At 39.5% G+C, this 27,241-nt stretch overlaps 1 protein-coding gene across 9 annotated transcripts in view; it reads right to left on the reverse strand.

Annotated features, from left to right (window-relative positions):
- DOCK3 (dedicator of cytokinesis 3) overlaps nucleotides 1-27,241 on the reverse strand; it is a 203,581-nt gene that overhangs the window by 52,147 nt on the left and 124,193 nt on the right. For all 9 annotated transcript variants that reach the window (XM_057407679.1, XM_057407682.1, XM_057407684.1 and 6 more), the window contains exons 15-23: nucleotides 20,054-20,178; nucleotides 14,110-14,272; nucleotides 13,525-13,631; nucleotides 12,676-12,847; nucleotides 11,902-11,999; nucleotides 9,942-10,025; nucleotides 9,493-9,593; nucleotides 8,118-8,199; nucleotides 2,236-2,406 (exon numbers count right to left, since the gene is read on the reverse strand). In XM_057407679.1, the coding sequence (XP_057263662.1) occupies nucleotides 2,236-2,406; nucleotides 8,118-8,199; nucleotides 9,493-9,593; nucleotides 9,942-10,025; nucleotides 11,902-11,999; nucleotides 12,676-12,847; nucleotides 13,525-13,631; nucleotides 14,110-14,272; nucleotides 20,054-20,178 (1,103 nt within the window). The remainder of the gene's footprint in view (nucleotides 1-2,235; nucleotides 2,407-8,117; nucleotides 8,200-9,492; nucleotides 9,594-9,941; nucleotides 10,026-11,901; nucleotides 12,000-12,675; nucleotides 12,848-13,524; nucleotides 13,632-14,109; nucleotides 14,273-20,053; nucleotides 20,179-27,241) is intronic.

The following is a 27,241-nucleotide window of genomic DNA, read 5'->3' on the forward strand; positions in this document are numbered from 1 at the left end:
CTGAATATGAATTTACCTCTTTGTTCTTCACACTTGTTCTCTCTTAATGTCTTTTGTTACAACCAATTCAGATTACACAAACCCACAGGTAGCCTTCTGGGTGTTGTCACCTATTTGTCACTACGTACATACAAACGATGTACCAACAAAATCAACAAATACGAATCATTTAAATACTGCTCATGGTACTCTTGGTAACATCTGCAAATCCAGTCATCATCTTTACCTTTGGGATAATTGTTTGGGATAATAAAAGCAAAACTGCAGTATTGGCCCAACAAATCCTTACAGGAGTTTTCCTAAACTTATTTCAAACTATTCAGATAAAGCAGAAGGATTTCTGTGGTGATTTAGGGTATCAGTAGCTATCTAAGGATATGCAGGGGATCATTTCAGGAAGCTTTGGAGCTGTCTTGAGGAAGAGGTACAATGTCTCATCAGTACCTTGAAGGGCCCTTTTTTTTTTGTACAACACCCAAAAATAAGCTGAAACATTACTCACGTCAACTTCACTGCCTGGAAGGACACGATCAGTTTTAATCTCTTTGCTTTAAAGAGCTGTACTGAGATCTCTCCAATATTCCAGATAAGAGGACAAGTGTGAAGAAAATTATGTCTCCTAGGGCCTCGAGCGTTTCTGTAGATGTTTAACTGTTGTCCAGGTTTCCAGAACTAGTACATAAACTCCTTGGTCCTCCTGAACAATCTGACATACACACTCTTGTATATATCCTCAGTACTGTCTTTGTGTGTGGATGCCACAAGCTGTTCCATTCATTACTGAGATATTCCACATTACCTAGTTTTAATGTATGAGCCACTTAAACATTAAATTCCACTTTATATGCAGGAAAAGAGGGTTTGGGGTAGGGAAAAGGGATTAATTGGGAACATCCACGATGAAATACTTGTGCAGTTCTGGGGATCATTACTTACAGAATTAAATGACGGCCTTGAAGTACCACCACATTTTTGTGGGGCACAAGTCCCAGCTCCGCTCGCCTGCCCTCCAGGCTGAGAGGCCTATGGGGCAATTGGGATCAAGGGGCAACATAGTGGCAAGGGGGAAACAAAAAGTAAACTTTTCAAAGATTAAACAAGGACAGACTTTACAAATTACAAAAGTCCAAGGTAAGAAATACCATAGTGAGAGAAAGGAGAAAAAAAAAGAGACAAGAAGGGAAAACAACCCCATCCCCTAATCTAGTATTGCATTTGTGAGCAACACAACTGAAAAACAAAGACGATCCCTGGCCAGCCTGAATTCACAGGATGCTGTTTCTGCTGTCAGTCTGCCAGCAAAATTCTGATTTCTCATGTTCCTGGCTTATTTTATTATACCCACTAATGGGTGATTAAATAGAAGATTAGGGTAGCTGTTCTCACTGTCTTTCAGAGCAGCTTCTTAAGAAGATCACGCTGCTGGCAGCTTCCTTAACCACTGGAGTCACCCTGTTTTGTTGCAATGTTCATGGCAACTGCTTCTTTGGCAAACTACACTGGTGTTCAGAACATCTGTAAACAGTAAATTAGTGATTACAACTCGCTTTCTTCTAGGTGGTCCATTTTGCCATTCTCTGAGCTAAGGCACACGCGTAACATGTGACATTGCTATTTAAAACTTTTAAACACAGATATGTAATTTAGTACAGTGGTCTTTAAAATAGGAAACATAACTTAGCAGCTCCCTTACTTAGAGCAGTATCTTAAGCCCACATGAAATCTTCGTGAAGTCACCTGGGCCATATTCAATATAATGTATTCAATGTTAGTGCGGGTATCACAGTATGCTGGTGGTCAGGCTGCGTGTGATCCTGACTCTAATTTTAGAGTACGCTGGAATGAAGATTACCTGACTGTGAGTACATCAATTGAACTTCTCGACTGTGATGTTGTTATAACCCTAAGTATTGACTTGAGCTACTACAATAAAGGATTTAAAATTTCTTGAAGCCAACCATAAGACATATGAGACTTGAAAATACAGTTTAGTGAAGAGCAAAAATTATATTCCCATTGACAAGTCACTTTCCTCTTGAAAGTTCACAGCTGAGCTCACCTGTGTCTGTGAAGAGTTGCAGTGTTTGTCTAATAACATTAACTGGCTATGTTATTTTCCAGTATCATCAGCTAGTTAGAGGGGGAAAATCCTACTAACTTGCATTTAACTGTCATGTATCTGTATATACTACCTGTGCCTTTTCATTTGCCGCTGAAGTGCAGAAAACAGCAAACCTGTGTGAAGATGAGGGTCTCAGAGCTCCTGCTGTCCAGGCTGAGCACAAATCTGATGGACTGGAAAAGCTCCTGGATGCTGGAGCGGAACTGTTCTTCTTCCATTCCACAAGTAGCTCTGGAGTAAAGGATCCGAGATTGGACAATGAACTTGAAAAGATATTCCAAAGCCTTAAGGAGTAGGAGAGGGAGGAGATTAAGACAGGGAAAAAGAAAGAAAGAAAAATAAAGGAGCTTTAAAGAGAACCAGGAAAGATTCTAAGTGCATAAAAACTAAATTCTTCAGTTTTAGAAACGAGAAAGAAAAACAGATTTTGCAAGTTACATAATTCAGTTAGGGAAGAGCCACTCACACGCAAGTACCCATTCTCAACCCATAATCTTTTCTACCAGTATGTCCCACTAGCAAAACTAGCATACATTTAAGTCAAACAGAAATCTGAATTGGGTCATTTGAGGAAAATCTTGGTGAAGATAACAGGCTTCCAGTTTTCTCATGACTTGGCACAATGCCTGTAGATGCCTGAAGAAGCTATTCTCCTGCTTCCATTCAAATATTACCTTCAATTACTTGAGTTAGCTACTTTAGATTAAGTGGACTGTCAGTGGAACAGAGGAAGGATTACCTGGAAAAAGGAGAATCTACTTTTTATTATGAACACAACAGCAAGGTTCACTTTTATTTCTGGCAGCTACATGTACAAACAGAAATAAATGCAGATGCAGAAATAGAAGATGACAAGAGCAGCATGTGATGCCCTCTGGCAGATCAAAATAGTAGCAGGCAGCAGTACTGTAGCGAGCAGCTTTTAACTTCGAGCTGTGATAAGTTAAAGCATCTTTCTGTTACCATCACACATGAAACTGGGAGAGCACCCAGCAGAGGCAGAGTAACCTGCAGAGAAGATGGCATTTAGCACTGCTGTACAATGTGCAAGAAATGATGCAGTGCCAAAGGGCTGGCAATTGTTATCTTTCCGTAGTAGAGTAACTTGCTCAATGACACGTCTGCATTAAGTCTGAATTTGCAAACTAAATATCTTTAACTAACAGTTTGTAAAGGGCATTATTCAGAACTCCACTTATTTGGCAGCAGTGTCAATGAAGAAGACGACGTTCTGTGCAGCCCTTAACAGGCTTACCAACCGATCAAAGGTTCTCACAGGCACTAACACAGCAACGTAACGTTCTACACAGTAACGAGGCCTTTTTGATCATTTGGTGTGTGCAACTGTCAACACTGAACTGCACTACGGACCAGTGACATTTTGACTTCCCTCCTTCCCTTACTGCTTAACGTGATACGCCATAAAAGCGGGATTAAGAGAAAACATCATGAGGCATAGTTTGATGATATCCTCAAAATTCAGCATGGGAAACAAACAGGCTGGAGCTTCAGTCATTATAGTCTGTACAGAAATATTAGTAATATTGCACTGTATTGGCTGGAAAGTATTCTTGTCTTCCTTCACAGTTTGAAAAGTAAAGTTCATTTGAAGACAAATTTTGCCCTCATCAGATGTTTCTGCATTCCTAAGGCACCTCTCATTGAACCACCACACTATATGCACAAAGATGCAACGTTATGTTCTAAGGTTTAGAATGCTGCAGCTTTAAGGAGAGAGAAGGGGAATGTGAAATTCCTGATAAAGCCATCACAGATTTCAAAATGCAACTGATACTTACAGGCATTTTTCTTTCAGGAATGACGGCAACTTGGGCCACTTGGCAGTACATTGTTTATAATTCGGTACTAGAACTTCCCCCAGTGAAGCTTCCTTTCAACAAGGAACATCATCAGGAAATAGCACTGTGTATTTATGGACAGTTTCCAGACAAAGGTCAATTGGTTCACGAGAGTCAGCTCTTTAAGGTTAGCATCACTGTTGTTAACACCAAATAACAGCAAACCAAGGGATTACAGAAGCTGTTTTATAGGTTTGGTATAGACAACCATAATTCTAACCTGAAAGCTTGTATCTTTAATGTGAAGATTATGTTTTGCAATGAATCAGAGGATTTATTTATGGAGTTCTATAATCTTCTGTAGAAAGTGAAACTCCAGGCTCAGAGACACTCCACACCCTTAGCACAAACAACCTTAAACTGCTGCCTAGAATGAACTCACAAAGGGTTCAGGCAGATGGCTGAGATGGTAAAAACACAAATCAAGTCTTGTTAGTAAAAATCAGCACTTGGACTGTCTCTTACTACTTAAAAAATCACAGATATGAAGCATATCGGTGCCTAAAGACACAGAAGTGCACTCAAGAAACCCGAAGATTACTTTAGGAAAGGATCTGGAGTACATAGAAAGGGTAACCTTATCAGAAGTACAGTGTACGTAAAGTAGATTAGCTCTGAAGGTCTGAATCTCTTTCACTTTCCTAACAAGTGAATAAAGCCATTTTCAGTAGTCTCTGAGTATCCACTTCACCATTCAAGAGCAGGTGGAAAACTTCTTCCAGTTAATGTCAGTGTGTTCCTCCAGAGAACAGCATACTTGCATCAAGTACAATAAGCATTTATGATGCAGTTTGGGGGAAAAAAGTACAAAGGTTCAAGTGAAGGTACCAATGTGAGCCTTGTGAGAGCAGATAAATGACTTAGGGCAAAGCTCAAGGAATCAGCAAGAAAAGAAGGAGCAAGTCCCACAGACAGGCTGACCAGGGTGGAAGAATTACAATTACATCAGCAATTTTCTGGTATTCTTAGAAGAGGTGAGACTGCATAAAATATAAGTCACCAAATCTGGTAATTATTTCTGAATGAAGTAATTAATAATTCCAAAAACAGACTGATCTCAAATGCAACTGACTGGCATTTCTTTGTTAAATTCAGGGTGAAGAAAACCATTCTGGGGAGTGCCCAGTCTCAAAATTCAGGCTGAGGATGCAATTCCTAATCTCTCATTCACTAGCTCCCTGGCTGACATGGTTCAGAAAGCATGAGCAGCGGCTTGAAGGAATCAGCTCTGAAGACTGACCATTTCCCTATCACTGACTCACATAAAGCCCCATAGCAATGGTATGCAGTACCTCAAAGTCCCTAAAGTTAAGTTTGATGCCTGTTCCGTGCAGTTCAGCTCCAGAATACTGATATGAAGATGTGACTTCCTAAGGAAGAAAAAGTCTTGCTTTTCCAGTGTGTTCCTCAATCTAGGCAAAAATCACCTGTGGTTCTACCACTGGAAGATAACCGAGGCTGAGAGCATCGCCTAGAGACGCTACCTAAGTCTTGCCATGACTGGTGCGGAAAGTAAAACTGCCTGTGGAGTCACAGGCAGCTGTACCTCGATGCAGTTTATATGTTCACATAGGGACAGTATCACATATCTCTATTCGATGCATTGCATATAGCACTGATGAGCAGCTTGAGAGGGAAGAAATCCAGGTACAGATGTCCTTTCAGTTATAAACTCCTTCAGGTTTCATACAAGTTTTCTGACAATTAAGAGCAGTCTTGAGGCAGGTAAGTAATTTTAGAAATAGCCTAGGGCACTGCTTGCTAATGCCAAGGTTGAAAATCAGAATCCATTGAGGCATCTGCATATCCATCATGAATGTGCATGGGCAGTCAAGAGCCAAAAAGGAGTGCAGAGAGATTTCAACACCTGCTTCAGGGTACTACATTTAACAGCTAATCCAAGGCAGAAGGCATAGAGAACCATTCTGTTTTCTCAGCTGAAGAACTACTAGTCCAAGGAATGTAGTGAAGATATCCAAGACCACAGAAACTGCCAACAGTGGAATACAGTTAGCAGTGATAATGGTTTTGGTGCCTGAAATAAAATCTGGAAATAGAATCAATCACTTTCCTGTAATGGAAGAAGGTAAAGACATCAGTCTGGGTCTCCAAGATAAACCTGCAAAAGCAACTGCCCAAATCAGATGTGACAGCAGTGTCTGTGGCAGAGGATGCGCTGTTGGGTCTGCAGAAATTCTGGTGGTAATTATAATCCCTGTGCTTGGAAAGGCCTGGGCTGTCTGGTCTTCCAGCTGACCTTGCTCATGGAGGCAACAGCTATTTTCTAAGCAAGCACTTGAGGGTCCAAGTAAGCAAAGAGCTGCCTTGGAATCCTAGAAAGAACGTACCTTTCTCCCAAACTGTGTTGAGTAACCAGCTCCTGAAAGCCATTCCAGCATTCGTATTTTTAATATAGAATCATAGAATAGTTAGGGTTGGAAAGGACCTTAAGATCATCCAGTTCCAACCCCCCTGCCATGGGCAGGGACACCTCACACTAAACCATCTCACCCAAAGCTCTGTTCAACCTGGCCTTGAACACTGCCAGGGATGGAGCATTCACAACCTCCCTGGGCAACCCATTCCAGTGCCTCACCACCCTTACAGTAAAGAACTTCTTCCTTATAATTTCTGAAGAAGTTTACTATGAGGTTCAAAATATGCAGATCACATAGAGACAGTATCACATATCTCTCCTTGCTGCACTGCACAGAGCACTAATGGGTGGTTTGAGAGGGAAGAAAACCCTCTAAAAGTCACTCCAGCTAGAGATCTTCCTCTCATCTGGTAATTTTAGTAAGTTTCTTTGTAATTCAAAAAAAGAAGGAAGGAAACAAAAAGAATGAGGAAGTTGTTAATTTCTTGAAAAGCTATCTTTGCCCCATTTTTAACATTTCCTATGAATCTGTGGTTGAAAAGTACTGCAAAGAAGTTGTTTCTAAGTATGCATATAGCTACAAAAGACAAAGTAAACAGTGGTATAATGCCCTTGTAAGTAAGAGGATATGATCTTAACAGGAGAGCTTGGAAGCTAGTTGATGGCAGTGATGCCATACCATTCAAATGGAACCAGGATTCTCAAAAAATAATTACTTCCTCTAAAATGCTGACTAAATCAGACTAAAGGAGGCAAAACAAAGAACAAAAATAACACAAGAAAGAGAGAGCCACAAGAAAGCCTGAAACACACACCAAGCATAAACACATTTACAAGGAACAAACTCTGACTTTCCCAAATGGTTGCCAGAAATTAAAGGAATAGTGTATGTATGTGTGCGTGCTTCATCTGTGAGATGCTTCACCTATTTGTCCTGACAGGAGAAAGAGAGACAAAGGAAGAGCTCATCTCTGCCATGGCTACCAGCTCTCAGAGTGCTCAGACTCAAATGTTCGGACACAAGCCTGCTCAGAGTAAGAAGGTACAGATGGACATTCACACAGAGAAAAGTATCTTGCCACACATTTTGGAACCTGGTATTTGTGTACAGGATGTACATGACACGTTGTCTTTTTGTTTTAAACTATGTATTTAACACTCTATTTATTCTGTGATTTCTCTGCAATGGCACCAAAACGATTCCCTTTGTTTCCACACCATTGGGAAGCTGTGCCTTGCTGCGAGATTATGCCCTCATCACAGAGGTGTGATTCAGTCCTGTGCAATGACGGTTAGAATTTCCATCTACTTAAAAGCTCGTTTTTCTCCTCCTTAAAGTAATCCAGAAATTCAACTCCTAATACAAAAACCCTGTCTCACAGCCAGAAATAAAAAGCATATCTCTGATCCACAGCACCTCTGCCAAATACTTTCACAATAACTGCTTCTTGAAGTGCATGGTGCAGACTGCATATATAAATGGCCATAGCATATATGTCCCATGTAAGTCACGCTTAAGTTCTCCATAGGGCTTCAAAAGGACTTAAGGAGACACAATTCTAGTTTTTAATGCACAAGAGTGAATCGCCTCCAAAATAAATTTTTTGGCAATATATATATATATATATATACACATATAAAATCTGGTTAAACAAATAAGAACTCAGTGCCAGACTACCCTGAGTTGTATTTACAGCTTCCCTGGGGTTTTTGTAGCCACAGATGGAACAGACACAGAAACACTCCACTGAATACGCACTCGCATTGCTTCCTGGATGTGGTCCTGGCGCACAAGCTCAGCTGAGCGGTCCATGTACCACTTCAGACATCGGATCAGTTCTCTGAATATAACAAACAGTGAAAAGAAGAGGAAACTTCAGCACTGCTTTAAAATTAGACAGGCAACAAGCACGTTGGGTTTAGCGAGAAATCTATAAAATAGTCTCATATCACTCCCTTTCAGTGGTCACCTACTGCTGTCCCAGCCGCAGAATTCACAAAATATGTATGGTTAGTCAGGTTTCAAAACCAGAAACAATTTCTTCTCTGTAACTGACTTACATCATGAGGCAGACTAGGAGAACATCAAAGAGGTGTTACTAAAGAGACAGCTTTGATAAAGGCATGTAATACAGTTTTAAGACCAAAGCATCCTCTTGTTTCTTTTTTGATAAGAAATTCCAGATCTCCTCTAAGTTTTTAGAAACAAAGGTCACAAAGAAAATACATGTACCCATTTCCTAAGTGAACAATACCATCTGGGCTAACCTCAAGGGTTGTATTAAAAGCATGTTTTATTTCAGACATCAGACTATCAAAAAATCACTTGTTTTGTCTGAAAGAGGTGATAATTAACACGAAGCAGAACATCTTTTTACCCTCTGAAGATTACTTTGCTCTCCTGTGTTGCACAGTATCTACAGTTTTACCTACCACTGATTGAATTTTTATATTTGTTTTAATTACACTAAAATGTGAATGGCTTAAACCAGTCAATTATAAGCCATTTTTAATAGTTTATAATAGATAGAATATGCTCAAATGGTGTAATAAATAAATAAATGGTCTAAGAGAAAGGAAAAACAACACCCTGAATGGTAACTGCTACTGCTTTCAAAAATCTGTCCTGTTCCCTGATGCAAAACTCAAATACTAGAAAGCAAGGGAGAATCTTCAAAGTGACAGGGAAAGTAAGTTTCTGATCTCCTGAAATTGTTTACTGTAATCAAATAGAACATCTCATGTGAATACCTGTCTACCTTGGAAGAGGAAATTACTGTTAGTTGCCTAAGCTGTCACACAAGTCTTTTATCCAAACACCTTTAAGACAAGAGATGTATATGCTCTTGGTAGCTCATTAGTACAGCCTGATAATGAGCTGTTGCTGAGTGACAGTGTCTCTTCAGCTAAAAAAAAAAAAGAAAATAGGTTTTGCCAGTTCAGCCAAACTCCAAAGTCTTTCTTAGCCACAGGTGACATTCAGCTCTTTTCTCTGCAACTGTGCTGCAAAACTTTCATCTGAGTAGTTCTGCTTTTGAAAACCACGACTAACATGAAGGTTAAGATTCTGATGGCAACATTGCTCAAAAGTGTGCTAATACCATCTCTTGAAGTGATGGATAAACAACACCTACTTGTAAGCAAGTGCTCCTGCAAAGTGCTTCTGAATATAAGTGTCCATCACAGGTCGAAAATGAAAATACTTGCTGTCACGCAGCAGGTTTATGATGAATACCTGTGGGAGATGAAAAAGTGAACCCATACTAAAGGAAATTGCACATTGTTGCTAGGTTTCTATAAGCAAGTCACACAAGCTAAGGAACAAAGAAATACATGAGTTTCTTTAAACAGTCAGTAGCTGTGTTATTAGGTGTTATTGTTTGCTTCTCCCAAGTGACAGCAAATATTGCTACCTCAGATCTGTTTGGACTACCTGCCCTCCTCACCCAAGATGACTACAGAAAATATAAGGCCTGATCCAGCTAAGTATTTCATATTTTATGGAAGTAAAATACCAGTTACATGACAATAAGAAACTTAAAACTCACTGACCATGAAATAAAGTAACAACGCAGGAACTTACCAAAGACTGAAAGACCAACAGACCATACTTTTCTGTGTTGTCATCCAAAACTACAAACAACGTGTCGAGAATATCTTGTAGGAACTAAAATGACATGAATAAACACAGAATTTCAAATTGAAATCGTATTCAAACGAAGGTTATTCTCCCCCTGCTTTAATTATTTCATACACGTTGGTATTTTTGTGAAACGCTTGCCAAAGACGAACCACTTCAGGTTCATCCATGTGACGTGATAGATTTTCATTTGTTTTGATGAAGAAGAATTCTCCTCTTTAAATGAGTATTTCAAACCAAAAATGACAGAAAAACTAGAAAACCACAAATATGTACCGCATGACTGATCTGTAAATATAACCCAGTGTTCCTTTCACTGTAAGCTGACTTAAAGTGCTGCCTAACAACAGTGGCAAAACAACTTACTTTGATGTCGTTACTGTGGATCACATACTGCTTATCATCAAATTTAAGGCTTGGAAGCACATTAACCGGTGCTTCAAATCGTGTTTAATACTGAAAAGTTTTGTTGTATGACAAAGTAAAGCTTTTGTAACAGCATTAACTGGGACAAGTTACATACTGCCAATTGTTTCTTTTCTCCCTCACACTGAGGCTTACTGAATGCAAACAACTCGGCGATTTTCTTTCCTGAAAGCACAGTCCTTGGAAAGGATGACTGTGAAGAATGATGAAGATCAAGTCAACTGCATATTCTCCCATGATTTTGTAATCTATTCTAATTAAATTTCTGATGTGGAAAGCAAGAAATAAAATGTAACAATTTATGGAGTCCCCAGAAGGATAAAATTTCTTTTTTTTTTCTGAATTATTGCATATCCCAGTGCCAAATAGCAGGTGAGTTAGGGAGTGAATCAATTACTTCTCCCCTTGGAATAATTTAACCCACATCTTATGCTTTTCTCTATTAAAAAAAACAGATACTTGCACTACCCTGCAAACAACGTGTACAAAACGTGACATTCTTGAAGAATTCCCTTCTGTTACCATTACAAAGTTCTCAGGAACATTAATATTCAAGATGTGTCAACATTCTAATGACTTACAGCAAAGTGAATTTAATCAGAAACTACTAATTAAATGATTGGATGTTGCTTTGGTTTCTTCTCTTTGGTTGTTTACCGTTACAAATTATCTCCTGCTTTTACTTAGAAGATTTATAGAAGCAAATTCTAGGGAGAGTTCTCAGCACCTAAAATTATCAGAAGGATACCTGGAATGCACTTCACACCCCCCCACCTTCCCCCCGAAACCACAAGCATGCAAATGCATGCAGAAGTTCATCTGACCTAAGGAAGTTCAGGTCACACAAAGGATTGGCATGTAGTGTAGCAGTGGAGACAACACCAGAGCAACTGGTGCTCTAGGCAACAGCTCCACTTCACAGTGCTGGGGACAGGAGAATGGATTTGCAGGATGGTTCCCTGGTTATTGAGCAAAACTTGACTTTCTACATCTCATGTTTCTCCTCTACACGCTTGTTTGGAACATAGAAAAGGTCACGTTTTCCGAGTCAACTCTGTTTTCTTCACTCTAGAAATGACCAACCACACTGAGGCCATTTTGGAGAAGGTCCTCTAGAAAAGACTACTGGGACAGGTAAGTCTGCACAGACCATCACTGCCAGTGGTTGCGTTTACATCAGCAAGCAGCATGGCTCAACAAGAGTGGCCATACAGTTGGTGCTGATACTTGCAGCACATGTGAGCGAACGAATTACTAAAGATTAGCTCTGTTTTGATCCCAAGGACTAATTGCTCATCAATTTTTGGAGTGTACCTCCCCGCTCAGTTTCATGTCAAAATAAAATCCCAATTCTTACCCTCTAAATTCACAGCATGAACAAAAAAGTACAGTAAGAGGGGACATTCTGAAGTGCCCTGCAGGTCTGAGTTCCCCTGCTATCACAGATACATCCAAAACCTGTTATTTCATGTAATACCTTGACAATTTCCTCGCCACTGACATGTCTCAGTCTTCCTAAAATATCCATCACACGATCTGGGTAAGCTTTCCATTTCAGTAGGGCAAGCAAATCCACTGCAGAGGAGTGAGAGAAAGAGCTAGAATCCATACACAGAAGGAAGAATGGCAACCCCAGCCCCACCAGAGATTCAGTGCATGTTACACTTCTGCTCTTGTTGCAGTTCACACTTCTCAGGGCAAAAAACACAGTAAGAGAGAGAAACAGGGAGTAAGTCCAATACTACTAACAACAATAAAGAAGGGAGGAATGGCAAAGTACTTTAGAAAGAGCAGAGATTGCATTTTTCCCTATGTGAGTTCACACTGCACTGTGGACAATCCATTTCTGCCTTCCCATGCTTCAGGGATGTTGCCATAACAAATTTTTATTTGCTTAGCAACCGTGTAACAAAAGATGCACAAAACCTTTGGCTTGTGCAGAAGAGCCAGCATTGAATTTTTTGTTCTTCAATCATTTAATGAAAACTTTGCTTTAACATATTCTGTCATAACCCTTCTCTTGCACTTACAGTAGCGTTTGTAATTTCTCTGCCGTCTCTCAATATCCTTATTTCCTCAAAAAAACCTTTCTGCTCGTTTCAGTCATGTTAGTAAAAAAAAAGCCTACATATAATTAAATTATAACAAAGGAATATTTTAGTAAAATAAACACAGCACAAGCATAGCCATGTTATTTCTCTTTTTCAAAATCCCTGTTTCTCTGGGCAGTTTCGAAGGATGCACTACTTACCATTCTGGGTCAGTTTGGTAGAAGAAAGCTGTGTGGAGACTGAAAAGGTCTCTTTGGTGCTGCGCTGGAAAATGAGGCTCGAGGGGATGTTGGGGCAGCCGTTGTAGTCCTCTTTGCAGCAAGGCAGCCCCAGGTACAGTGCGTGATTGTTAAATGTGCTGTTCTCATCACACTGTGGGTATAGGACAAGAAATGGAATCGCACCCAGTCTATCTCATTCCACACACTCACACCTGGAAAGCAACTGCCTAACTACTTATATTAATTTCTGGGTGCACAAAAACACTTCTAAGAAAAAGTTGTGCTTGCTGCCTTCAGGACCTGCACGTACACAAACCAACCCAGCTCTAGAAAGTGTGGTCTCCTTCCCAATGACTCTTTAGAACTTATCACAGTCTTCCAACTGCAGAACTTAGTGCTGCTGTCTGAAAATCATACTGAAGAAATAAACCGAGGTAAATCAGCAGGAGGAAAAAACCCTAACAACCCACCCCAAACCCCTTGCTACAGGGTTGCCAAGCTGTAGCATGATTTCATACTACAAAGGCATAGAGTAATGCCACAGGCAGGTAAAACTCCTGAATGCTCATAAACACTACTACGTTTGAATTCAAAACAGATAGGATTAACAGACGCTAGATCACCGTTATCTGTCCTTAGAACAGGAGGCTTTGTCCGTATCTGGTCATCCATGTTTGAGCTTATAAAGTCTTGAAACTACTACTAACCTGTTCCTCACATAATTCCAATTGGGGTGTGTGGGGGGAAGATAATGTAATGATTGTTACATATTTAAACTCAAGAAGAGATGAGTAGGAATGAGTAGGAAGTCTGCAGAGGAACTGGTACCTTATAAACATAAAGCTCATGGATATCATCAGACAAAGTAGTGCCATCATCTCTCATCAACGGAGTGAATGCAAAACCAAAGAGCTTCTTTTCTCCCTTGTCTTTTGCTGTAGCAAGAGACAGAAGCAAGGAATCATATTTGTACATATTCTGTCTATATATACCCCAAGGTTATTCACCAACTTCTCTGCATGCCTAACAAAAAGCATGCAGATTACCTAAGAAACAACATACAATACACTTTATCTAATTCCATGCAAATGATCGGCAAGCCTCAAAACAAACATGCCCAACACAGTGAAATATAGAATATACATGCTTGTAACAAAAACATTCTGCAAGAAAATACAGCAAAAGCACAGCAGGGGAGAACATTTACAGAATGTTTTGCCCTGCACCGATTATCATGGTGGTTTAAATGTGGTAATAAACATAGCAACTGGCTAATTAGCAGTGCACCTTTGCTGTATTTTAGGTCAGTGCCCTTTCCTGCTTTCCACCCAGTTACAGACTCATCCAACTATAAATTGACACTGGAAAGACCTCAGCTTTGCTGGATTTCTCTTGGTTACATTTGGCACTCACTGGAGCAATGCCTGAACTCAAACCGGAGGTGAGACCCACGGAATCTGTCTATAGGGATGGGCAACTTTATGATTTCCCCCCATCGAGGGCTGTTATTGTGGTAAAGCACAAAAGAGTGGTATGCACTCCTGCTCGGCTCTCCTGAGCCCAGGCTGATGCAGTCCTGGAAGAAAAGAAAACAGTTCAAGATTAAAAGACAGCACATCACTATGGATGAGTCATATTATTGCACAGGGATAACCTTTATATAATTCATATCCTTCTGTAGACACAAAGGAAGAGTCAGAAGCAGAAACTCAGACACAATAAAATCATTATTTTTTTAAGAGCTCTTTAAACTGTGTTTTGGGTCAAAGGATAAGCTAGGAGACCCATGATACTGCATCTTAACTTATTATTTAAGCTAAGTTTTCTATCAAGTATAGAACAGATACAATAAACACGTAAATCCAAATGTATAAAGATTAATAAAAAAGAATTCTTAATAGTTCCATCACTTGTAATGTTAGACTTTCTTGAAAATACAGTTTAATCAGATTTCTGCTCCAGTATCTCGGTTCAGAAGTGACACCTGAACTTTTCAAGCTCTTAAAAACGTTGGTCTTTTTAAACTACAACTATCCAGCCTCACTGAGTATCCCAGAAAATCCCAGAAAATCAAACTACTTTCTTCCTGGTAAGCAAAGAATTTCTGTTGAACTGTCATCACCTAAAAATATAATGGGATCTAAATTTTTGCTTTGAGATATAAAAAGCTCAGAGATCTTGACCAATCTATGCATCCTCAAAATACAGATGACAGAAAACATAAGTGACTATCGTCCAAACGTGAGCAAAGGAGAAATCCTGAAATACGGTCAGTAAAAAGTCCTTTTTAATGAAGACATGGAGCAGGAAGCACATTTATTTATATAAGCACTACCCCATGTTCTAGACCTGGCACTTACAAAGTGATCCAAAAGATATGACATCTTACAAAACCATGCAGAAAAAAGAGCTAGGGGATTCTTCACTTTTAGCATCTGTAAGGATAAGAATCCACAAAGAAACAGAAGCTAAGCAGACCCAGAACAACACATGCAGTATAAAACACCTCAGAAAGAACAGTACCCATGACAAGAAAAACTACTGGTCATTTCTTCAAGGCATCTCTAAATTCTATCCCAAGAAAATACCAACAATGTTGACTTGATTTATTCACCTGTAATCAGAAGACTACCAAATCAAGCATATCCCATCAACCAGACTCAGTTAGTTTGGCCTGTGCTAATATTCTTCTGCCTTCAGGACAGTTAAGAATTTGTGAAGGAGCCCCAAAGGAAATAAAAGCTATCTGGAAGCTTAGGATTCAAAGCAAGAACAGCCTCCCTGGACGGAGATTCACTGCAAAGGCTCTAATCCAACCCGAGTGACTAGCATTCACTCCCAAAACTCAGTCCCTTCACGTAAGCCGTAGCCATCATATGGGATGTGCCACAATCCCAGCACACAGTTGATTATTTTTTTTGTACAGCAACAAGAATTAACTGTTGCAGATATGAACAGGTTGGAGTGAGCCTAGTGGGGGCAGCAGTAAAAACAGAATGCCTGCAACATTCCAGTTACATTTTGTATTCAGAGTAACTTGCTGGGCTTCAACACGACAACTGAAACCTCCTTCTGTGTGAGGTTCTTAGGAGACAATAAAAGTGTTTGTGTTCTTCTGTAAGGTACAAGAAGAATTCTAATTTTAATGTGAGCTTTTTTCCTTTGCCTCAAAAAAATTACCTGCGTGGCAGACAACTGGTCAGTTGCTGAGTGATGAACAAATACCAGATGAGTCTTTCCTTCCGGTTGTTAATATAGTTGATAAATGTTTATACTACAGTCTATAGGCTGAGGAGGGAGGCTGGTTTCATCTTTAATTCCTTCCGAGTTGTGACTGGCAAAAATATCATTATGAAAATAGGTTTTGTACACCTAGTTACCATGAGAACCAAGTATGTAGGTGAACTAGAGGGCAGAGGCAAGTAAGGGAAGCTGAAGTAGAAGCAGTATTAGGTCAGAATTTTACCATTTAAGGTATGCCTTGCGGTTAGTAAGATATTCCTGACACTGGAACAGAGAGAAGAATAAGTGAGAAATGTGTCAAGGGTTTTTATTTTTCAGACTGTATGGAAAGAAGCTAACAATTGAGTAAGACCATTTTGAAAAGAAAATACTCATTTTCATTTTGGACAGCACTATATTCGGGGGATAATTTCACTGCTTTCAATAGGACTATTTTTGGACCAAGATATATTCAACAGCAATAAAGATTTGAGGCAGACAGAATAATCTCTTTAACACTGTGTGTGGCTCTGCTTAAGTCTTCACAAAGACTTTCATGCACAAAGGCGTAATTGTGGATTGTGCTGCTGGTCAGGCAAAGTTTAGAGATTTTATTCTAGTATCAGATGAATATTGTGTGGCAATTTCACAGCTGTATGGCATAACTCAGCATGCTCTATCCCATTTGGCAGTCTCTACTAAGGAAAGGCATACATCAGGAACAGTAAAAGATATTTCAACCAAGAGCAGCGCTTTGGGTCAGTGATTGAACTTCCAGTGTTCTGCCCATACTATTGTAAGGTTGGAGTTTTTTATTAACTTCTCTACTCTATCACCTACTGAAAGTTACCAAATTAATGTCATCATTACACAAAGAAAACAGAAGAAATAAAATAGCTACACTTGACTGTGAAAACAACCTCGGGTCACGCAAGTGACCATCTGGGGGTCAGGGGATCCAAAGAAAGCAATTGCCTTCAGTTCTGCACCAAGCCCTACCCAACACAAACCTTATTCTTAACATTTAAATTAAAAAGCTGTTAGACTCATCTTGTTGCACTCTTCAGTATTTTCTTTTAAATTATGCTGAATGACTGAGATGAAAGCCCAGATCTATCAGTCTCTTCACAGCTGCTTCATCTAGGAATGGTTACATTCTGCCTTTGGGTAAACCAGCTCCTTCCTCACAGAACACTGCTCTAAGGTGTACATACTGAAGATTACATAAACTAGATGGTTGCAGTGAAAAACAAGCCACCTAGGATGTAAAACTAAATTCTTAACACAAAAGATAAACCAGTATCCATTTGGGATACTAAAATAAGCCTGACTAACAGAGCTGTGCAAAGTTTTAGACAAACGGATACCCAGACTTCCCAAAGCCCACTGCACAGGTGGGATGGTCAGAATTGAGTGGGCTTTTCACCTGAAGCATGGCAAGATCCTAAGCATAAATTTTGCCTGTATTTTACAACCAAAATTTGCATTCTGAAATTGAGACAAATCGGAAATCTGTAGTTTAAGGAACTGAATCCTTACCATTTTCAGAGCATTTCTATAGACTTATAGCAACCATATACATACACTTAACAGGGTCAACTGTCTTCTACAAGGGTGTTACCAGCGAATGGCAAGATAACCCACTAAGTTAGAAGCAATCCCAGATGGCTGCTTCATGCGCTTTAACTTTTGTAGATGAATTTGCAGATTTTTTAAATCATGTGGAAACTATGGCAGCAACGAAAAAAGAAGACACGTGATCAGTTTTCAAACTCGGGTCTAGGTGGCTGATTCTCTCTCTTATGTGCATGTCAAAAGGAGAGTCACCAGCAGGTCGAAGGAGGTGATCCTGCCCCTCTGCTCTGCTCTTGTGAGACCTCACCTGGAGCATTGTGTGCAGTTCTGGTGTCCTCAACATAAAAAGGACATGGAACTGTTGGAACAAGTCCAGAGGAGGCCACGAGGATGATCAGGGGCTGGAGCACCTCCTGTATGAAGACAGGCTGAGGAAGTTGGGGCTGTTCAGCCTGGAGAAGAGAAGCTGCGTGGAGACCTCAGAGCAGCCTTCCGGTGTCTGAAGGGGGCCTATAGGGATGCTGGGGAGGGACTCTTCATTAGGGACTGTAGTGATAGGACAAGGGGTAACGGGTTCAAAGTTAAACAGGGGAAGTTTAGGTTGGATATAAGGAGGAAATTCCTTCCTGTGAGGGTGGTGAGGCACTGGAATGGGCTGCCCAGGGAGGTTGTGAATGCTCCATCCCTGGCAGTGTTCAAGGCCAGGTTGGATGAGGCCTTGGGTGAGATGGTTTAGTGTGAGGTGTCCCTGCCCATGGCAGGGGGGGTGGAACTGGATGATCTTAAGGTCCTTTCCAACCCTAACTATTCTATGCAGCACTTTTGAACTATGCCTCTACAGTCAGTTCAACTGACAGTATTACATGTTGTTTTCCTAGTTCCAATCTGCAGTTAAGAAAGAACAAAAACGTACCTAAGCAGTGAGGAGTGCTAATTAAAGGGAAGGAGAGTTCAACTTCTAGTGTCCTTGATGCCCCTTTTACTTATTTTTGAGAAGATATAATAGCTTACACTATCATATAAGTATTTCCTATGTAGAAAACTTCTAATGCCTGCATGTTTGAAACACAATGGATCTTTGGCATCATCGGATGTCATGAACTGATCTCCCTGACATAAATGAAGGATCTTTGTTACTTTAACTACAACTGTACAGAGGAGCAGTAACATAAAAACTGGTACAGATTTTAACTATGTGGTTTTTGCTTAAAAAAAAACAAAACCAAAAAACAACCCATCCCAAAAATCCTTTCTATGCAAAGTCTCTCTTTTATGACAAACATTCACCGTTCTTTTTTTCTGCTTGGATTGACTGCCTTCCACTAGTCTTTGTACCACGTTTGTTCCACTATCCCCTGGTAAAGCCCTGAAGTACTGTTACAGGAAAAGGTAAGAAAAAGATAACTTAGTAACTGTGTATGACCATTCCAACCAAAACCACAGAAGACTGATAATGTCTAGAAATTATACGGCTTTCATACTTACAATTCCAGTAAAATTCTCTACCTTTATGTACATTAGTGGTTGAAGATGATGATATTGCAGTTTGGAGGGAAAAGACCTATACTGGTCTTTGGCAGACTGCTCTGAAACAAAGCCATGATTAAAAATCTGCCACTCAGTTTGAAAGGCATGCCTAATGCAATTCAACAGAAAAGCATTGTGATCTTCCTGCAACAGCTATGAGTGCAAACCGTTTCCTTACAAGAGATATACTTTACTTTCAATGGAAACACAAATAATTATAGTAATAAAGGAAAATACATCCTTTCAACTAAAAAAGCCAACACAACAAAACCCAAACCCAACAAACCAGACTGTGGCAGTGAGTTTGGTACACAAGCGCTGTGGTGTTCAGGCTCTTCTAAGGTAGTGGCTCTGAAGGCCATAAAATGGCAGTGGAGGTAAAAAAAAAAAGGGGGGGGGGGGGGAGTTATTTCTGATAGATGTTTATATTGGAATACTTTCCATTTACTTCTCTGTCCTCACACCTTCTCCCCCCCAAGCTGACTTGCCTATCTTCTACTCTTTAGGAATACTAAAAGAATGGAGGAAGAAAGAAAAACATTAACCATCACCATCCACAGCTGGAATGGAACCATCCCAGGGTGTAAATCAAGACCTTGGCAATACAGCTACTCAAATTTATTTCCCAAAACTAACTCCAACAACTCAGATTTAAAAGTCTCTCTTGTAATCGCAGTCCATCATGTTGTACAGAACACGTTATATAATTTTAGATATTTGTCAGATACTCTTCAGTTATTTCTGATCAGTTACCCTGATTTTTCTTTTTCTATAGCCACCAACATCACATCTGAAATTACATAAGCTTTTCAGTTTATGAATATTTTCTCCAAGTCCTCTATTGCCGTAAAGGGGAACTGCTCCAGATGCTTTCAAATTTCTAACTGACCACTTCATCATAATACATGGTTCAAAAAATAAGATCTAGTTTTATTTTAGTGCTTCCCTTGCAGCAGGGACAAGGAAACAAGAACATGTCCGTAGAGCAAGCAGACGGCACCTGAAGCTCAAAGAAGGAATAATAAGCGCTTACCTTCAAGATTTCCCCATCAGCATAGAGCACATACATGGTCACTTCAATGTTCTTCTGCACACTTTTCCCACCTCTTTCAAAGTCTCCCTTCTCTAACGTCAGGTATAAGTCATTGCGTATATCACCTGCAGTAAAAGAGTGGAGTCACACATGTCAATTCAACACAGAACACTCTGTGCCTGTGTGCAATATATCTGGATTGTGCAAATCGTTTTCTGTGTTCTGCAAGACCATGGCTGATGCTCAAATCATTCCAAGCAGCAAGTTAATTGTTAATAGAGATGAACATTTTAATATCAATGCATAAAATCAGACCATTGTTAGTAATGCCTTTATTAAATGTGAACTCAGAATCAGTACTTGCTTTTATTGTGTAAGTGGGAAGGGAGAAAACCTTCTACTACTTTGCCTAGTTAGCTGATTTGGAAGCATCAGGCTAAGCCTGACAAAACATTCTTCCTATTTCCAATATATTTTAAGAAAAATAAGTGTTCTTGTGATGATGAGCAGAAAATTATGTTCAGTTAGCCCTTTAGGATTTTCTGTATTTTCATAATATGTTTTTATCATAACACCAAAATAAAAGCAGTCTTTTGGGGAACCTGGTTGTAATTCAGTTCAGAAGGGTTTTGAAGGAACCATAAATTATTTTTTTTGCTAGATTCCTGGCTAGCCTCTGGTATCCATATGCATGGATAAGAAAGCGGGCAGTATGGATACTTGCCAATTTCTCATTTTCAAGAGCTTTCAGAGCAAATGACTATATTCAGAAATAGAAATGCTATCATCCCTCTCAGCATCTTGTTATCCTGAATTTCACAGTTCTAGCTCAACTGGTTTGGGTTTTTTTTAAGAATCTGGTTTGTGAAACTCTGCTGTTGAAACTAATGCAGCCAGCCCTAAATCATGCACTAAAAGGATAGCAGGTAGCACCTATTCTTCTGTAAGATTTAGTTGCTGTCACCTTTTCATGATGGTTTGCACTTAGCACTTGCTCTCATTTACTTGTCAGAAAGGCAAACAGACTAAAGGGCAATATATAAAACTACAAAAAAAATGAAATAAAAAAAATTTAAACCCTTTCAGGGCAATATTTTGTTAAGCAGTCTCAAGAGACTAAATAATGAAGTAATGGAATGGTTATCCAGCAAAGCAGAGACTCCTTGAGTGTCTGATTTCTTCCACTTGGAGAAACTGATGCAGTTAAATCTGTTTATTAATCAGAAGCACAATGAAATAGGCAGCATTTGCTTTCAGGCAGTGTGGGATATCCTTTTGTGTCTGGCAAAGCAGCACTTTAAATTCTTCCTGAAGTCTATAACCCCCCAGAATTTGTTCCTTAAGCTACTGTAGGGACAAACAATAGAAGCTTTCAGTCCTGTCTTTATTTTCATTTTTATTTCTGGAGGAAAGTACAACTTTTTAAGCATGGAAAATACAGCCCTGTAGCTGACACTCAGTGCTTTTTGCTAGGAACTCTCTATGAATGGGCATCTGTATGCAAAATGTCCCCCTTTTTCCATCAACCTCTCTCTCACTGTGGATTCACACAGAGTTGACTACTTGAAACACCTCACAGTTAGAGGTCTGAAAATGCTGTGGTTCATTAACAGGAAAAAGATGACAGCAAGAGGCTGGTGAAAGGCCTCAAATACTTGATCTGGTTTTTCTTCTCAAAGAATAGTCATCAAAAGCCATACTCCACGGTCTACAACAACAGAGAAACTGATCTTGCTGTTCACAGTCAAGCTGAGCTATCTGTATGTTGACTATAGAAGTATCAAGGAAATACAAATTTCATCCCAAAAGATAGGTTACATAGGGACTTTCATTTTGAAAATCCTGCTTAACAGACTCCATCCTTTTTCCTTAGCAGTTTGCATAAGGAAAAAAGTTTCCATTTGTATGCTCTGAATCTTAATAGAAATTAATTGTACTCATTATAATTAGCATTTTGGAGCTTCCTTATTTATGACCTGTTTTCTGAAAGACAGTTTGGCTACGCAAAGTCCAATGTCAGATAGCAAATAATTTTCCAGCCTAAATTAAAGGCAGCATCTGGTTATAAATAGCATCTTATCTTCCATTAAGTTTAACAGGAGGTCTATTACTGCACTAATTAAAAATATGCCTTTGGGGTGGGGGGTAAAGGACCTAAAAAACAGTGGATTTACATCAAAATGAAGAAAATAAGAAGGGAAAAAGTATTTTAGTGAACTATAATGGTGCATCTTCTCTTGTAAAAGTACTGTCTTGCAAGTCTTAAAAAAACAGAAAAGTATCTGGCCAAGATAAAAAGCATTTGGCTCTCAGTTATGGAGCCCATCAGTTTCTTTGAAGTGGAGTTCCAGCTACAAACTCAAACACTTCTGTTTAGTTAGCAAAAATAACCTTACTACAAAGATGTATCTTTCTGCCATCATTAATGACATCACTTGCTGAGTCTGCTCAAGCCACCCTTTTCCTCCAGTTGCTACTGGTTTTGAGGAGTTTGAGCTCAGCTGCACTAATGGGCTGCACAGAAACTAGAGCACATGCTTGACCAGAGAGAGCAGTTTAGTAACAGATTTATTTTGAGGATGCAATTGGCAGCCTGCACACCACCACACGAGTGCACAGACAGCGCAGTGCTGCCTGGATGCGACTGAACAAAAAGCGTGGTCAGTAGGATCGAGAAGTGATCCCTGGCAGCTCTAACACGGAATGACAGCTACATCTCAAGTCAAAAATCTTGGCAGACAGAGCTTTTCCCATGTTTGATTCCATCGTGAAAAGATGATAAATAAAGAACTTGTTTAACAAAGCAGACAATTCATGTCCTCTCTCCGGCAAACCATCATACAAACAGTACTGGCTCTGTGTGGCAGAACTGCATTCTGAGAGCAAACCAGCGTGGTTCACCAACCTGCATCCCACAGGCCTCACAGCTTCACAAAGAGCAGTGCTGACCACAAAACTGGGTTAGCTGTGGCCTCCTAGCACTAGCATAGGAATACAAAAGTGCTACAAGGCCAGTAGGCCAGAAGCGTTTATAGACTAAAACCTGCGGATGGTAGCTTAAGCTGATGTCTCTTTGCGTTAGATGGCTGACAAGGATGAACTGAAAACCTAATGAGCTTTGAGAATGGTATCTGGTTTAAAGCCCATCTCTACAATTGTTTTCAATTTAAAAACAAACAAACTGCTTTTTAGAATAAAATATGTGCAGTTTTACATAGGCAGTTGCCAAGAGTCATTCTTTATGAAATACCCTGGACACCAGTATTTTTCACAATCATATAAAATATTTATTTTCTGATGTGTTATGTGGCTCTTCCTTTACTCTCCCTTCACCTGCATGGGGTTTTGGGTCTGTTTCTTTGGTTTAATCTATTTACAAAGCCTTATGTCAAATGCACAAGGGTTTAAATTATAAAGAATAAATTACAGCTTTGGGGGTTCGCTTATACTGAAATGAAATCCTCTCCCAATCACTTGAACCTATTTTAACAGCAAAAAGGAAAAAAAGGAGCAGTGGAAAAGGCCACAGGAGCCAAATATCGATTTTGTGTTTACAAAATAAAGAAATGTACTGGAAGACTTCCAAATGGTTATTGATTACCTTCAAGACTTAATAACATTAGGTAGTCCAACGGCCAATAATTGCCTAGTATCTATTAGAATAGGTAGGAGATTTATCCTGATAAGATATGTAGGTTTTCCACTAGAAAACTAACCCATAACTTGAGCTGCAAAGCGGTAGCAATTTATAGAAACCATCTGCATTTAATCTAAGACTTTTTACTCAGGGATCCTGCAAGATTCTGTACACTGAGGACAGAAATTGTCCCCGTTTTATACAGATGGATACTGTGTCAAAAAAAAGCTACATAATTCATAGAACCTCCAACAGGAGAAAGCCAAACAGATCCTTGACTTCCTGATTCTAGCAAATTTGTTTCTTAAGAAGTCAGTGTTCTGCGACTTTGTGAACCTGTAAAGGACACATATACCTGTAAGCTGGGGAAAAGTGGCAACTCACAACACTGAGGATATGCAGGTCTAGTTTCAAGTAACTTAATAACTATACTTATCCAGGAAATTCTAATTGTTCTTTCTTTAATACTGAGACTTTAGTCTAAGCAGCCAAGTATATTAAAAAGCTATCTATAAAAATTAGTATTTATGTCTATATTTGTTGAATTGTTGAGATGATCTTCACCAATTGTGGCCCAACACTATGACACACTATCTACTTGCCTCTCTAACATGGCTGGGTTTAACATAATACTAGTAGCCTGCAGAGCATCAACGGGCAAGAAGGACACTCAGAGTATATTCCACAATGGCTGAAGATAAAACAAGCCCATATATTTATGCTCTGCACATAAATGAACACCCCCCCCAACTAATCAGCATCACCCCACTGACTTAAATGAAGTTAGAGCAGTTGAAACAATCAGGGGTTTGACTCTAGGAGACTCAGTCCAGCAAGTAAGGTCTTGGAAACAAACTGGAAAGTGCAGAATTACTGGTATTCACGTATAGTGTTACAATGCGCTTTAGCTGTATCTGTTCTAGTTCTTTACAATGGTAACTGCTCTTCTTCCTGGCCAAAAGTATATCAAACCTGTTTCTCTTCTGATGGACAGCTCTTCTCCGTGGTAGCTTTGGAGGCTGTTGCACAGGAGCAGGGTGCCAGCAACTGGATTCTGCTCTCAAACAGCACACTACACCCTGCTCTTAGTTGTAACTTTCTCCAAATAAAACCCACACAACTACACCTGAGATGCAGTAATTTCAACACAGACAAGGTTAACAGAGCGATGTCCACAATCACACTGTGATCACCACGTGATTTTTACAAACCAGACTAAAGGAAAAACTGACAAAGTGTGACGCATGGGATGGGTCTCAAATGCTCTTGGCCTTCTTGCTGGCTGGCCATCATGGACTTCTTCTCAGTCATTTCTCAAATGATGAAGAGTGCCAGCCTCATGCTGCATGATTCTCCCTTAACAGTGAAGTTGCCTTTGACACTAGTGTAAATTCTCTGTACTGACCACTGTACTACTACTTGCCTGTTAAGAAGCCTGGTGTGATCTGACAGCCTCTGGGAATCACATTAGATCCACTTCAGCAGCTTATTTCTCTGACCCTTCACCAGTCACTAATTATTTTTAGGCCTATATTCTGGAAATAGCTGTAGTATGCAACTATTAACATGTAAGTAATATTACAACAGCAAGGGGGAACAGCTTTAGCTTTTACCTACTGCCTCTATGGCAATTAACTCCCCCCCCCCCCATATTATTTAAGCTTAACTCTAGCTTTCAGTGAACAGAACACTCAATTGTTTCTAGGAAAAGGAACAAATGACACTTGGATCACTTGCTATCCATTGTTTGTGTATAGAGAAGAAGTCACACAATGCTCTTTTAAATTCAATTATTTCCCTGAAAACGCCTTCCTTTCAGTAGTATAAAGTTGATTTTTACTATATTTTTTTTTATCTCCTTCAGCTCTGCAAGTTTATTTATGATAAAAATATTTTTTACTCTTGTAAATGCTTTTGGGGAATAATTATTACATAATTATGTCTTAAGTCTCACTGACTCTCTTGCCATAAATATTCTGAGAACAGCTGATGGATTTTGCTGTATCCATTTCTTAACGTATTTTTTTTGCCATGCCTTTGTGCTCACAGATGCTGAGATGTTTCTCACCTTTGCATTTGTCTGCATTTACAAGGATTCCTCTGTCACAGCTACTAAATTTGTCTGGAACACTGTGGTATGGAGAGAGACTGGTAAGATGAATCTTTGCCTCTCTGTTACCAAAGCTTCCCTATGATGTCATGATTTGCTATCTTTACCAGTCCCCAACATTACATGAGAGATATGAAAATGGGAAAAAGCAAGCAATAAGCAGACATTACACAAAAAAGCAGACACTTACACCCAACTATCTTCATCTCTGCATCAGAAAGAAAGAGGAGGGAATAAAGGGAAAGGAAAGGGAGAGAAGCCAGGAAATTAAGACAAGGAGAGAGAAAAAAAAAGAGAAACAAACATCACTCACAAGTAGAAGATGAAGCATGCACTTTTCATCAGAGGATCAAAGTAAAAGACAGAATACTTATCAGCACATGGGGAAGGGAAGGGATGTCCTTTGGGGAACTGACAAACGCCATGCCTATGCAATAGATTTCTGATCAGCAAGTTCTGTATACAAATAAAGTTGCAATCCAAAAGGCAAGCAGCACATGCCTCATTGCTTTTATCTCTGGGGAAAGGTAAAATTGTCAGGGTCAGATGGACGGTCTTAAACCCGGTAGCAATTTAGTAAAAAAAAAAAACCCAAACCCACAAATGAACAAAACCCCTCCACACCTCCTCAGGAGGCTGGTTTGACTGAATCCCTCTGCTGAGGACAAAAAAGAATTCAGTGCTTTATGATGACCTTATCAGATCACAACACAGTAGGAAACAAAGAACATTTTATCTTTAGAACTGAAGACAGGCATGGTGATTTTGTAGAACATTAACCTTGTTCTGGATAACCATGCCAAATATAAGCACATAAAGACCAGTTCCACCTTCTTTCTTAGTAACGACCACTACCACTTCTGTTGCTCATACCTGAGTGAGGGCAAAAGAGGGCTCAATACAGGAACTGATGTTACAGTTTAGAAAACAAAATGTATAGGAAAACTGGGGGATAAGACAGCTATGTAATTTTAATGGCTCTGTGCATTTGAAAAGATTTCCTATTAAAAAAGAAAATGAACATGTTAAAACCTATGACCAAGAAGATTAATTTGAAATGTTAGAGCTATGTATTTTTTAAAAATAGATTTCCTGGTTCAGGAGCAAGATCACTGCATATTTTAACAATAGGAGGTGACGTAGCCTTGATTAACTTATTCAAAAAACGTTTTAAAAATCATACTGCCTTGAAAAATCTGCATCCACTTGCAAAATACAAGTCATGAACTTTCTGTGCTCCTTCTGGAAGAGGAAACCCTATCTTTAATGAGAAAGAAGCAGTTCTGAAGCAAAGCAAGGAAAAGGTAGTTTGACAAAGACATTTAAAGCAGCAGACGTGATTGAGAACTGCTAACGTGCATGACAGAGTTGTTTTCTCATTTGTTTGGTGGGTTTTTTTGCTCTCCCTTCCCCCATGAAATATTTTCTAACTTCAGACAAT

Source organism: Pezoporus wallicus, unplaced genomic scaffold (assembly GCF_028554395.1).
Source record: "Pezoporus wallicus isolate ANWC-B61680 ecotype Strahan unplaced genomic scaffold, APGP_CSIRO_Pwel_v1 contig_3568, whole genome shotgun sequence".
Classification (NCBI taxonomy): Eukaryota; Metazoa; Chordata; class Aves; order Psittaciformes; family Psittacidae; genus Pezoporus; species Pezoporus wallicus.